The sequence below is a fragment of the Arthrobotrys flagrans genome, assembly GCF_004000055.1.
Source record: "Arthrobotrys flagrans strain CBS H-5679 chromosome Unknown unitig_0, whole genome shotgun sequence".
In the NCBI taxonomy this organism is placed as follows: domain Eukaryota; kingdom Fungi; phylum Ascomycota; class Orbiliomycetes; order Orbiliales; family Orbiliaceae; genus Arthrobotrys; species Arthrobotrys flagrans.
Window position 1 is genome coordinate 3,653,702 of NW_027137550.1, and position 13,638 is coordinate 3,667,339.

A 13,638-nucleotide genomic window follows, 5' to 3' on the forward strand; every position below is an offset into this window, starting at 1 on the left:
TGATCAGAAAAAAAGCGGCCTCCTAAACTGCAAGAGCGAAAAACCCGGTAAAATTGGAGTGAGGACGAAATAGAATTGCGCCAACGGGTTGATTATAAAAATTTCGAAGGGTCGGCCTTAAATGTTTGACTCAGGTGCCGACGAACATTTGCCCGGGTGTGGCCGCGCGCCCGCCGTTATCTGTTTTATCGCATGGGACCACCCTTTGAGACGGTTTGCCTTCGAGTGGCTTCCGCCGATGCCATCCGATGTCTATTTTAGGTTGCCCGACGGCCGGTGTCCGCTAGTAGGAACAGGATGCACATACAATGGCCTAAGGCATATCAGTATCGAGTATTTTTGATCAAAGCCTGTTAATTATTCAAGGGTCTTACTCTTCTGTGATAGAGTTTACTTTTGCCTAAAGTACATTCAACGCTCATGAAGGATAAGGGTTTAAAGAAAGGAAACTATTTGGCCATGACCATGAATCATCTACAAGTTGAAGTCCGGTGATCAGACCTATTCCAAGTTGGTGTACCATCGAGAGAAAAGCTCTGGGGGCCGAAGCCCAAGTCCAATCGAAAACATCAGATAAGAGATAACCATACCGCGAGTACTTTAACTGAACAAACGGAATACCGAGTACTTGCTGGATAATATGATGTTATTAAAAAAAGAAAAAATATTCACAATTTTAAGAAACCAGAGTAATAGAGGTAAACCAGCCGCTAGATACAAGAACAAGTCAAGGAAATAATTTTAGAAGAAATCAAAAGCTGATGCACCAAAAAGAGAAGCCAAAAAGCACCCATATCATGATAATTGATGAGTATAAAGCATGTCATGGTAATCGGTCCGGGGATTCGAGGGGTAATTAGAATCATAGCTCATCCATCGAGATATTTTCTTTGTTTTCCTCGACATTTACAGAGGATTCTTTAGCTACGGGTTCTGTACCGGTATTGGTCTTGGTTTCGGCCTTTTCGGCGGTTGGCTTTTGTTAGGTATCGGCCGCTGGCTCCTACTTGGATTCGGGTTCTTGATCTTGTTTGGGTTTTGAACTGGAATCTTTTTCGGTTTCACGTTTGAATTCGGGTTCTTCTTCTTCACCGGCTGATTCGGGTTCGGCTTTTTGGGCTTTTGGCTCTGGACTGGCTTCTGGTTGGGATTCGGCCTGGGTTTCTGGTTGGGATTCGAGTTTGGTGGAGGTCTCGGCTTCTGGTTCGGCTGAACTTTTGGCTTGGGCTTCTGGTTCGGGTTCGGGTTCGGGTTCGGTTTCTTTTGTGGAGTCCCGGCCTTCGGTTTGGTGGCCGGCCGCTTCTGAGGAGGCTGATTCTTGGGGTTTGGTCTCTGATTCGGATTGGGTCTGTTCTTGGGCGGTAGGTTGTTTTTGGAGGGTGGCGGCCTCGACGCCTTCGGATTCGGCTTTCTGTTGGCGTTCTGACTCTGCCTGGCCTTGGTCTGGCGTATGATTAGATTCGTCCTCTGAGGGATCTGCGGGTTTCTCCGTCTTCTCCTTAGGTTCTGGTACCTCTTTGGTGGCGTCGGATGGTGGAACCTCTTTTACAACTCCTCCTTTCTCATCACGTTCCACATCGCCCACAGTTTGTTTATCAGGCTTCCCGGTAGCTTCCTTCTCCGCCTCTGCTGCGTCCCTATCGGCGCAAGCTTTCACAACTCTCTGTCTCCCAAGTTTTTCCAATTTGGCTACTTCGATGCGTGCAACTTTGAGAACATCAGCTGCTGCGTCGTCGATGGACTTTGCGTAGTCGGTGACCTCTCGGAGGCCTTTGTGGCCTTGGCCAGATCGAATTACCTTTGTCTTCAAAGACCCAAAGGCTTTCTTGAGATCGTGGTACTTTGCCCAGTCTTTATATGTGACACCTTCCATCCAAGCCCACTTCATGCCGAGTTCTTGCATGCCGATATCGTGAGCCGAGTCCATTTCCGCTAAGGCTGCGTCCACGATTTTGGCAGTGGTTTGATATGTATCCATAAGAAGCTCCTGGGTACGACCCTTAATCTGGGCCTGTTTCTCCTTAAGGTTTTGCATAGTTCTGCCCACAAGGCCATCGTATCCGATCATAACGTACTTGGTTTCAGCGGGGCTGTCGAGGAGTGTCCCAAGACCTTGTTCGAAATCCCTGTATTCTTTTTCAATACGGGCTTCGAGGTCGGTCATTATTTCTGTGGACAGAGTGCCATGTTCCTTCATAACTTTGCCGCAGAGCTCATCGAGCTGAGAAACAACATCAGCCGAAGCTTTAACACCGGTTTCTTCGAATTTGGTACCCCAGGATTCCAAGTCAGCTTCAACTTGCGGTCTAGCTGCTTCGATTTGTTCGGCGGAGGACTTCTTTTTCTCTTGTTGCTCTCCGGTCGCTTCTTTGGCGTTCACTCCCGGTGTTTGTTTGGCATCAATATCCTCGTACGACTCCTCGAGGACATTTTCGGGGGCAGTGTCGGAGGCATTTGGATTGCCACGATGAGGGGGTGTGGGACCATCTTGGACTCGGGTACCTCTATTAACCTTGTTAGTGGATTATGTTACTCGGGGGCTCTATGCAAGCAGAATATCATACCTTAATCCCTTCAATCCGAGTCTTTCCTGGATTCTCCAAAGTTGGGGCTCCACGTGAATACCCCATCTCCGAGAAATCCATCCTTTACCCTCAACGCCAGCCCACCCTGCAGTCTCGATTCCTTGCTCCCACGCCTTCTCAAGATAGGGCAGCGAAATCAGATAATAGGGGTAGGCCTTCTCAATGGCATAGTCATAGCCTATTTTCCCGTACTTTTCTACGGTGGGTGCGTACGCATCGTAAACCTCCCGGCCCGTAGCTACAAAGTCCGCTAGGTAAGCATCGTATGCCCTCTGAGCGTAGGGTGATAGCGTCGCAACGGCAGCATCCTTCGCCTTTATAAGTAGCGGCCGCCCCGTCTTCTCGAATTGTTCAACAGCGTAAATTCGGGCCGGCCGGATGTACTGTTCGTTCGCGGATATGACGTAGGGAGCAGCTTGGTCGACATAAGAAGCCAGGTATTCATCGTAGTACGGTTCAATGTAGAAGTCGTAGGCATCGTACATGTAAGGTTCTACGATATCTAACGTTCTATCACCTAGGTCACATATCGTTCGGGCATCGGAGCCGTCTTTTGGGCAGGTCCAGATGTAGACGTATAAGGAGTAAAGGAGGGAGTATCTGCCGACATAACAATTAGGGACAGATCGACACAATAGGATGTTTGTCCGGCGAAGAAGGGGGAATCGTACTTAATTAACGAGCTAAAGAACCATCCTTTCCATGTCTGAGTCTTTGTCTTCTTCTTCTTCTTGGGTTGTGGGCGGGGTGGAGAAGGAATCCGGCCTGCCTTTATCGACGATTTCGTCTTCTGTTGCGGTGTCGTCGGTGTCCTTACTTTGGCAAATTCCGGGTAGTCTGGTGCTATTCCCACCGCGCCTTTCGGCCTAAACAAACATCAAACAAGCCCGCCGTTAGGACACATATAGATGGCTGTTGAGGTTATCTCCATTTTCTAACTTACCTGCGGAATTTCTTCTTGGAATTTGGGCTGTCGGGCTTGAGAGCCATGCTGAATTTGGGAGTGAACCCTGGCCTGTTGTGCAGAAAGTTCGAGTTGGGATGTTTTTGTGATCTCGCCAGACAAGCCTCTTCGGTGGGCGTAACTTTATCGCTCGTGACTGGCCGCTGCACTGATCCGCTTTCAAAACACACAAACAAACAATCAAATCAATGGCAACAGACAACTGACGGCAAACAACTGACGGCTAGCTAGGATGACGAGTGTGGGAAAAGGTGCCAGTTGGAGGTTGGCTATTCCAGACAGACCTACGCCATCGGGGCATATATAAATAAATATATAGGCGAAGGGGACAGAGTAAGTATCTTTTCTCCTTGCATGGATGGGAATCTCGAAGAAAAAAAAGAGAGGCACCATTCGATGCTTGAGAACTTATATTGTTATTATATCCGGGGCTTGTGTGAAAGGATCCCGGTCTATTCGACTGACTATCCTGTTATAAACGACATACAGCTCGAAAAAGTCTAAACTAGAAGGTTTCTTACAAGGCCGGGCTTTTGGGGTCGAATCAATCAATCGATCAGTCAATCGATAAGGGCAACATTATGTGCATGTGCGGAGTACTAGTCCTGCTAGTGTCATGTCAGTATGAGGTATCGATACCTTCGACATCCCAGCACGTCCCGTCGACCGTGAACGAATTAAAGCACGGGTTTTCTACGATTTCTTCTCTGTTGGCATCTGCAGCACGATGGTTTAAGAAGCTGGGCATTCGGTCTGAGAAACTAGCGTTCGGGCTAAAATGATGTAACTGCCTTCCGACTGGCTCTGTCTCAGACCCTTTCCGGTCCTTTACTGCTGGATTCAATTTTGGATGATAACACGATTGTCTTTGGATATAATCCTCGACTGCAGCAGCAAAAAGGCAGAGAGAATTCCTCAGGTTCAATTCTCATTACTTTATTAATATTCCGGCCCATGTTCACCCGACGAGGGCCGGAAAGATCGCACATAGGCATTCAAGAATTTATCGGGAAGTAAACACTCGCAGTTGGCCGGCTTAACCGTCTATGGTTTAGGTACCTATACCTACTAATGCAGCTAGGGCCGATTTCCCGTCACATACTTTTTAAAAAAACGACATACCGAGACATGTAGACAGAGTAGGGAAAAAATCTTTGCATGTGGATCGTTGACAAGATTTCCTGCTGAAATGGCTTTTAGAGAATTGCCACAAACTTGGCAGACGAAATTGACAGCTGTGTGGCGCGTCATCGTCTCTGCCTCGATACGGTTCTGATAGGGCGGGATGGGATGGCACGAGACCTCCATATCCTTCGGAGTGATGTATCTGTATCACTCCATCTATCAATTCAAATTCCTGGAAAACCCGTAGCTTTGTGTGCTGGATTATCGATTTGCCATGCATGTAAGGTACGCTAGCACGACCATAGCCGACAGAAACCTGTTTGCTGACTGTCACAGGAACATTTGCCTTTGGAATTGTCAATCTGTCCAAGATTAAGACTCTGCCAGTTTTCGAGTTTTATGCTTGACTCTAGATGGCGTTATGTTTGTCAGCATGCAGCACCACGGAGGTTAACAAACTTACACCTCTAGTGAACGCAATGGTGTAACAGCGGGCTGAGTATGAGTTACCTTGTGCAATTGACTTATAAAAAGTAATAAAGTCGAAGAAAAATAAGAGTGTCAGGTTTTTTTCATTTTGTAATACAATTTGATACACTCGAAAAATGCGCCGGCCAGATATAACCACTTCCAAGTTAGCCAAATCTACCACAGATCACGGTGGCCTAAGTTGTGCCCATGTAGAAACTCCACGGAGATATAGAAGGTGTCTCTGTGCACAACTTTCATTGTCACAATACTTCTTCATTAGCCCATCTCTTTTCAGCATTATGGCTCTAATGCAGTCCCTTGTCCACCTGACCGATCCGTGCGGATAGTCGTAATTGTTGCGGCGGGAGATTCCGCTTGTCTTAGTTAGAAGGCTAAAGTTGATCAACTTATATTATACATCAAAAGGCCAAATTCATGAAGTTTGCGAGGTAGCTCTGATTCTACAAACCGTGCTATAAGGTGAGCTGCATGGGAGCTAAAGCTATATGTGTGTAACTAAAACAGATGCAATCCGCGGATCCGGTGACCTCGGGAACACGTAGCCCTCTAATATCGGTAGTTTTACATGATAAATATCGACTACATCTCAAAACCCTGCACGATAGTAGGTACTAATGTATATGTGCCACGATTACGTAGAAGTGGAACTTGCAAGCTTGGGCACCATGACCGGGGGCGTTTCGGTGCACAAATGAAATCATACCTACAAGTAGAAGTATAAGCTTAATAAAAAAGGATTATAAAGATATCCCACTGGCTTGTATACTTACTGTCAGATCCTCTCCATTAGACAAGGCTAGGCCTAACTAAAGTCTAATATTGGGGCACGAATAGCTGATTAGTATAGTTATCGTTCCTACACAAAGCTTCAGCTAGCTATATAGGTAAACCTCAGCTGCTCCGTAAACCACTTAGCTGGTAGCTAATGATAGCTAATTGATAAATCCATTCACAGGCCTTTTAATTGAAACTAATAGCTAAACATCACCGGAAACTAAAGAGCAGCCGGTCACGTGGGCTATATATGGTAAATTCCAGGTCGAATACGAAGACTTCACAATCAAACGTGAAACCCATGTCTAGAAGAGCTAAGAGATGCAAGGACCTAGGGCCTTAAACTGCGTGGCCGTTAACCGCATAGAATGTGATTGCCTCAAAAGAGATATTTTAACATACCAAATGCTGCGCAATGTCACATATGCAGCCGCTTGTTCGTGTCAGTGTCGTGACTTCAAATTCTGGCACTTGCAAGATGTTTGCTTGGATGTGTTTGTTTTTGCGTTGCCGGCCTCATGACGTTTGATTGGGTAATTGACACTGTGCCGAAAGCACCACATACAAAGTAAAGAACGAAACATCTGATTTAAACCGTTCTTGATCTTGACATCTATATCTCTCAACAACCTCCTTCACGACATTAACTCCCCTCACTTTCTCCAGGACAACAACGAGGTCATTGTACATTATACCTGTCTCGAAGCCAGATCTAGAGCTCTTAGTTGAGCTTCATCTTCTCCAATACCGACAACTACATCCCGTACAGTCTCCTTTCGTCTTCGCTCGCAGCCGATGAGACCATCCATCGCTACCGGATCCCGATACACCGGCCCTTTTTAGCTTCAGTGGCTTTGCATACTGGCTACACCCATAGGCTTGCCTTTCGTCGGGCGTCTCCCACGTCGGCATCATGGCGTCCCTCTCAGACGAGACGTGCCGAATATGCCGTTCTGAGGGCACTCTAGAGGAGCCCCTCTACCACCCCTGCAAGTGTAGTGGTAGCATCAAATATGTGCACCAAGACTGGTATGAATGTCTTCTAGACTGTTAGATAAGTTTTATGGATGCCTCTAACATAGCGGTTTTATAGTTTAATGGAGTGGCTGCAGCATTCGCAAAAGAAACATTGCGAGCTCTGTAAAACACCGTTTCGGTTTACAAAAGGTACAATCCCGAAATGCAGAGTCTTCTCTACCTGCTATAGGACAAGTTAATAACCAAAATGGAATACAGTCTACGACCCACATATGCCCAAGACACTACCGTTCTTCGTGTTCTTGAAACTCGCATTCAAACATATCACGCGACTAGTTCTTCAAATTCTTCGCCTTAGCTCCGTCCTCTTTGTCTGGCTTTTCTGGCTACCGTGGACCGTCCGAACAATATGGAGATTTTATTTTTATGTTGCAGATGGTGGACCATTGTTCGACGGCGGAGCCGCCGGAGTCTCCCCATTCAATATATCGACATCAAACATCTCGATATCTGGAACTCCTAGTTTCATGGGGCTGATTGGGCCCGATATCTCATCCTCTATCACCATCCAGGATACATCCGCAGCGAATGTTACTCAACCAGATCGCGTTTCAGATTACCTTCCTCCGACTACCTTCGGGTTTGGAGCAGGGATTGCAAATCTAACCTCTTCCTCTCAAATCAACCAAATCCTCGTTGATACATTCGAAGGGCAAATAATCACTATACTTGTTGTTCTCGCTTTCATCTTGATATTTTTGATCCGAGAGTGGGTGGTCCAACAGCAACCACCTCAGCCCCTTGATGGGAATGGCCAACCTGTACAACAACAGGATCCTCGTTTCGACGAACTCCTAGCGGAAATAGAACGCCACAGGGCACGTCGCGAGGGCAATGTGCAGGGTGATGCTGGGGATGCTGGTGTACCACCTCGCCAGCCCATGTTTGGGAGTGGAGATGAGGCCGAAGGAGAGGATAACTCGAGTGAAGAAAGCGTATTTGGAGGAAACAATTCCGAATTTTCTTTCCGAGCTGGAAGGAACGAGGACGAAGACGGGGAGATGGCTTTCCGTTTTGAGGAACCTGTGAGGGTAGATGAAACAGAGCTCTCGAGCAATCCCCCGATGCTGGTCCATGAGCATGGGCAAACCGAACACCCGCTTCACGGAGAAGCCGATATGGGGTTCGACCTACGCGGCCTTACTGAAATATCGTATTCAGATACCGATGCCTCAACTTCCGCGGCCCCCGTTTATGGAAAGAGGCACATACACCCGATCCGGAAAAGGAAGAGTCTTCAAATAGATAACCATACTCCTCTGCCTGTTCCGGAGGCTTCGGGCTTCTCCTTTCAGCCATCGTCGTCGTCGTCCTCTGCCCCCTTCCAGTTTGGGTCTACCGCAAGACACCCATTTGCCGATGCCCCTAATACCAGTGATACGGTCAGACGACCCCATATTAGTCGTGAACTTAGCGCGATGGCGGCTGAGCTTAGAAGGAACGTCGAGGAACGGAAAAAGTGGGCAGAGCTTCATTCTCGCCTGGAACAGCAGATAGAAGAACAAGAAACGAATATTGAGGATACAGAGCCTGTATCCTTACGCCATTTCCAAGATTCTAGTTTTCAGGCCGAAAACCCCAACCTGGTCGAAGCCGCAGAGTACGACTCATTACCAATAGCCAAACCCTCTTCCGAGACCGCATCCAAATCATATAGCTTTGACCTCTCCAGCTCAGGCTCGGATTTCAATTGGACCAAATATACGGAATATGCACAGCAGGAAGAAGCAAGCGGATCTGGGAAGGGTAAAGCGGCTGTTACTGGTGGAGGGGAAAGGTCTAGTGGAAGCGATGGGAGCCGAAAACGAGCAAGCGATATGAGCTGGGAAGAACTGGTCGAAATCAATGAGGAGGAAACTGCAAATGAAATGACTGGCAACGAACCCCATGAACACAATATTTTCGACGACGGCAGTAGCGAAGAATATATCGACTTTCATGACCAGATTCAACGAGAGATCCTCGCCACAGCCGCTAAACACTATGGTGACCCTGAGGGTCGATTAGGGGATAGGATTAGGGACGCTGAACCAATCTCGGTAGTCGAAGTTGCAGAGCTAGTCAGAGACAGCCATGCGGCTCAAGCTCAAAACCTAGGGCCTATGCGAGAGTTCCATACCGACGCTGAGCTTCCTCCTCCTCCGCCCCCACTCCCAGCCGCCCCCGCCAACCCGGGCCCACCGCGTTTGGCAGTAGCCCCAGCCGCCCCTCCGGCTCCTCCCCCAGCCCCAGCCGCTAATCAACCTGTCCCTAACGGAGTCGCGGATGATGATGTGGAAGTTGATGTGGACGACTTCGATGGGGTTATGGAACTCATCGGAATGCGAGGCCCTCTGATGGCTTTGGTGCAAAACGGCATATTCAGTGCTGTACTCATTTCCGCTACCATCGGAATTGGTGTATGGTTCCCTTATATGTGGGGCCGGGTTGTTTTGACGATACTTAGCAACCCACTGGGTTTCTTTATTACACTGCCGTACCAGGCCATCATTTTCACGATCGAGCTCTTGATCGATCTCGCCATTATGTTTGGATCTTTCTTGGTATACTTCTCCGACCTCAGCGGACGATGGCTGTTGCGGCCAGCCGGATGGGTATTCCCTTACATAAAGCAGGTTGCTTACAGTCAAGGCACCTCGGAATTTACCCAAAATCTGGCGACTGGTGCCCATAGCCGTATAAGCAAAAGTGTCGGCTCCCTGATCAATCACGTAGCATCTATGCGGACTTCCGGGAGCCCGCAAAACCCACTTCAGTTGTTTAAATGGCCCACAGCCCAATCTCTCAATAAAACGTTTGCGGGTATATCTAAAACTGCCAGTGTGTTTGGGTTGAATGGAACAGATATCTTCCAAAGGCTTCATCGGCTGGTAGATTATCAAGTATCAACGGTACAAAATGTGACTATGGTCCTTGACAATACTACTTCGCTCAACTCTTCTTCTGACTTCAAAGACGGCGTTCCCGGAAATGGCACTTTCGTTCAAGAGCTAGCTAACACCGGACGCGATTCTGTGTGGACGCCCCTTGATCGAATAATCATCGTTATCGCAGGATACTTCTTCATAAGTGTCATGGGGGCATTCTACCTCCAGCACAAGAGAAATCTAGCCAAGAAAGGAATTCACCCACAGGGTTTTGACCGTAAAGTAGTGGAGGGGCTCGGTCAGGCGGGAAGCGTCATGAAAGTCGTACTCATAATAGGGATCGAAATGTTTGTGTTCCCACTGTATTGTGGCTTCCTTTTAGGTAAATATACTCCTACAATCATATCCAGTTGTATAAAAGCTAAAACGGCGATTAGACTTAGCCCTTCTTCCCCTCTTCGAGCATGCTACAATCTGGAATCGCTGGTTGTTTTTGAAGGAGTTTATGTTCACCTCTCTTTTCGTACACTGGTTCATCGGCACTTGCTACATGTTCCACTTCGCCCTTTTTGTGTCGATGTGCCGAAGTATAATGAGAGATGGTGTTTTATGTAAGTTTTCGATTACAAACCGTCGCTCACTATTGGTACTAACTGTTCTCGAAAAGACTTCATTCGAGACCCAGATGATCCAACTTTCCACCCCGTCAAAGAAGTTTTGGAGCGCCCCGTCACCACACAACTCAAGAAGATCGGCTTCAGTGCAATAATCTACGGCGTCCTAGTGATAATGTTCCTAGGCGGTGTCGTATGGTCCCTCCACTACTCGTTCTCCGGCTTACTACCCGTCCATTGGTCTTCGAATGAGCCAGTTCTCGAATTCCCCGTCGATCTCTTATTCTACAACATCTTTATGCCGTTGGCTATCAAGTACTTCCGACCTGCCAATATCCTCGAGAAAATATATGGATGGTGGTTCAGACAATGCGCAAAAGCGCTTCGTCTCTCGTCTTTCATGTTCGGCGAGCGTCGAGTGGAAGAAGAAGGTGTTTTTGTTCGAAAAACCTGGACTTCTTGGCTTCTGCGACGAAAAGGACATATTCCTACCCTCCTTGAAACAGAAGGAGAGACTGAAGAAGCCTCGGACTTTAAGGGAGCTTCAGATTCGACCGATCTTACTGTTGCCTTTGAGAGAAATGGCAGATTCGTGCGGGCTCCCGCTAAAGACAGCGTTCGACCCTCGCGGGAGAATCTTTTCATACCAGTCAACGAGAAGAACGAAAGAATCGATGGAAAGGATGATCCCGTAGACGGAGACTTTGGACCGAATAGCGAGAGCGTGACGCTAGTTTACCTTCCGCCAAACTTCAGAACAAGAATCGGTCTTGTCATTTGCCTTATATGGTTCTTTACAGCTTGCACCGGTGCAGCTGTTACCGTTGGACCGCTAGTGTTTGGACGCTTCATCTTGGGGATGTTGTTACCAGGATCCCTCCGGATGAACGATCTCTACGCATTCTCCCTTGGTCTCTACGCTCTTGGGGCAGTTATTCTAATGGTATCTAGTTTCAATGCCGCGAAGGAAGCAACAGGGAGGATGAAGTCGGCTATTGAAAGCATTCAAGCATTCAAGCAGACCGCATGGATCTGTACTATCCGAGCCCTCAAAATCGCTTATGTCTTAGGAGCATTCGTTGTGGTCCTCCCAACTCTATTCGCTTTTGTTATGGAGGCATACATTATCCTACCCCTTCATACATACTTTTCAACCGACAATAATCATGTTATACATTTCATTCAGGATTGGACTCTTGGGGTCTTGTATGTCAAGATGCTTGGTAGAATGATTCTTCTTGACAGAGATTCCGCATGGTCTCGGTCTCTTGAAGCAATTGTGGCAAATGGTTATCTTAATCCGGACGTTGGAATTGCGACAAAGAAATTTGTTTTACCGGCTGGCGGTGCGATGTTGGCAGCTTTGATTGCTCCTTTGGGGGTTGGTTTCTTCATCAATACATTCATCGGTAAGCTACAAGAATTGTAGACCCAAAGTAGGGAGGTTTTCTAATGTTTTAATTGTTTTAGTCAAAGGAGCATCATCTGAGCTATCTCATCAGATCTATCGCTACTCATACCCGGCTGTTTTGGTAGTTTCGGTGGCTTCCATTGGAATTTACTTCTTGTATACACTATTTGACCGATGGAAACAAAGTCTACGGGATGAAATTTACCTAGTTGGAGAACAGCTTCACAACCATGGCGAACGCCGGCCCCCAGAATCCCGTTCGGTCCCCCTAGCGGAGAATCTCACAGCACCTGCGATTCCGGAGGCAGAGCCACTATTGAACGCCCAAGGTCAACCAAATGGCGAGGACAATGCAAATGAGCAAGGCCCACTACAAGAACCACCAGGTCTAAACGATGTATTGCTGGATAGGCCGGAACACGTACTGGAACAGATAGACAGTTCAGTTCAAACAGCAACTGATTAAGCTCAGCCTGGCTCGGTCTACCATTATTCAACCTTTCCCTTCCAATATGTTATTCTTTTGTAAACTCGATGGGTGCCCTTGTCGCTCTTTGATTCAGGGTCTATCGGATGGTTGTCCAATAACTCCCTTGCTTTATGGTTTGCTTTATTTCTCCGCTCCACTTTTCCACTTTCTAGGCGGATTTTGCATCTTTATCGGAGTTGTATATTATGTGAGCAGCACTTTTATTATCATTATTGTTTTTTGTTCGGAAGGTAGCTAGGCCCATTCACTAAAGCCTCAGCTAGGTTAGGAAAGATAGTGGGGATATTGAGTAGGGATTCTCTGCGAATTTTACTTCCTAGATAGCAAACTACGGCTCACAAACCCACATTTGTGGCAAAAGGATTTGAGAATATTATTAAATTTCGGGATGCTCAGATAGAGCCTGACGGGGATGACGGGGAAATTCTTGTATGATACATCTATATTATTCTCTATCCTCAATGGACGGAAATATTACCATACCTATGATTCGTAAACCAAAATCCGTGTGCCACGTACTAGCTAGCGAGGTGGCTTTTAAGCTGAATTCGTTACGAATGCAGACTTAAACTTGATTGATTAAACCCGTCATTGGGTAGGAATATAATCCTGTAGGTAGCAACCGTTCCAGTTCCACCACATCGTTGACACCGATTTCACGAATGTAAGACATTCCGCACCCTTTGACCAAGAGGTTTCTGAGACCTTGAGGCTGATGACCCCAGTTGCAACTCAGTACCCTCTACTAATATCTACTTCTCCAATTTCCAGGCACATAACATTTAAAAATCCATAAAGTCTCCCGGTGTACCACCCTACCTTCAGCCCTCAGCTTCGGCACATTTCCACCGCTTACCCTAGTTGACTTTCTACGTAACAGTCGAACGCCAAAGCCACACAACAAGGTTTTCCCTGCTAGTAGAAACTCTTCCGTATGAAAATTCGAAGAAAAGGTGGACGCCACAATAAAAATAAAAAAAGGCTTGACGTTATCCAAAGATGCCGAATCGGACTCACCGAAACCCTAGAATTTTAAGAGGCGAAAAGATGGCGTTCGTATTTATCCGAGTCATGACCATGGCATTGGGAAACGGCTAGCTGCCGGGGCAGCCGAGTCGTCGGGTGTTTTGTATAATGAATGCTGTGGATACCCTCATGTATGCTTTATCACAATATCCGTGAGTATTGTTAGTAGGCGGAGATGGCATTTTTAGGGGCATTTTCGTTCCCCGAAAAAGCTTCTTTGGCTGTTTTGTAGCTATTTGTGGCACTCTCGAA

The 13,638-nt window shown here is 47.1% G+C and overlaps 2 protein-coding genes across 2 annotated transcripts; one reads left to right on the plus strand and one right to left on the minus strand.

Annotated features, from left to right (window-relative positions):
- Window positions 1-1,003: 1,003 nt before the first annotated feature.
- Window positions 1,004-3,575, minus strand: DFL_004120 (uncharacterized protein; the record flags this gene model as incomplete). Its single annotated transcript, XM_067633161.1, has 4 exons — window positions 1,004-2,504; window positions 2,565-3,185; window positions 3,257-3,451; window positions 3,529-3,575. The coding sequence occupies 4 exons, from the start codon at window positions 3,573-3,575 to the stop codon at window positions 1,004-1,006; spliced, it is 2,364 nt and encodes a 787-aa protein (XP_067491357.1).
- Window positions 3,576-6,853: 3,278 nt separating this feature from the next.
- On the plus strand, window positions 6,854-12,336 carry DFL_004121 (uncharacterized protein; the record flags this gene model as incomplete). Its single annotated transcript, XM_067633162.1, has 6 exons — window positions 6,854-6,969; window positions 7,034-7,107; window positions 7,177-10,227; window positions 10,283-10,456; window positions 10,513-11,868; window positions 11,930-12,336. 6 exons carry the CDS (start codon window positions 6,854-6,856, stop codon window positions 12,334-12,336), a joined length of 5,178 nt encoding a protein of 1,725 aa, XP_067491358.1.
- Window positions 12,337-13,638: the final 1,302 nt, after the last annotated feature.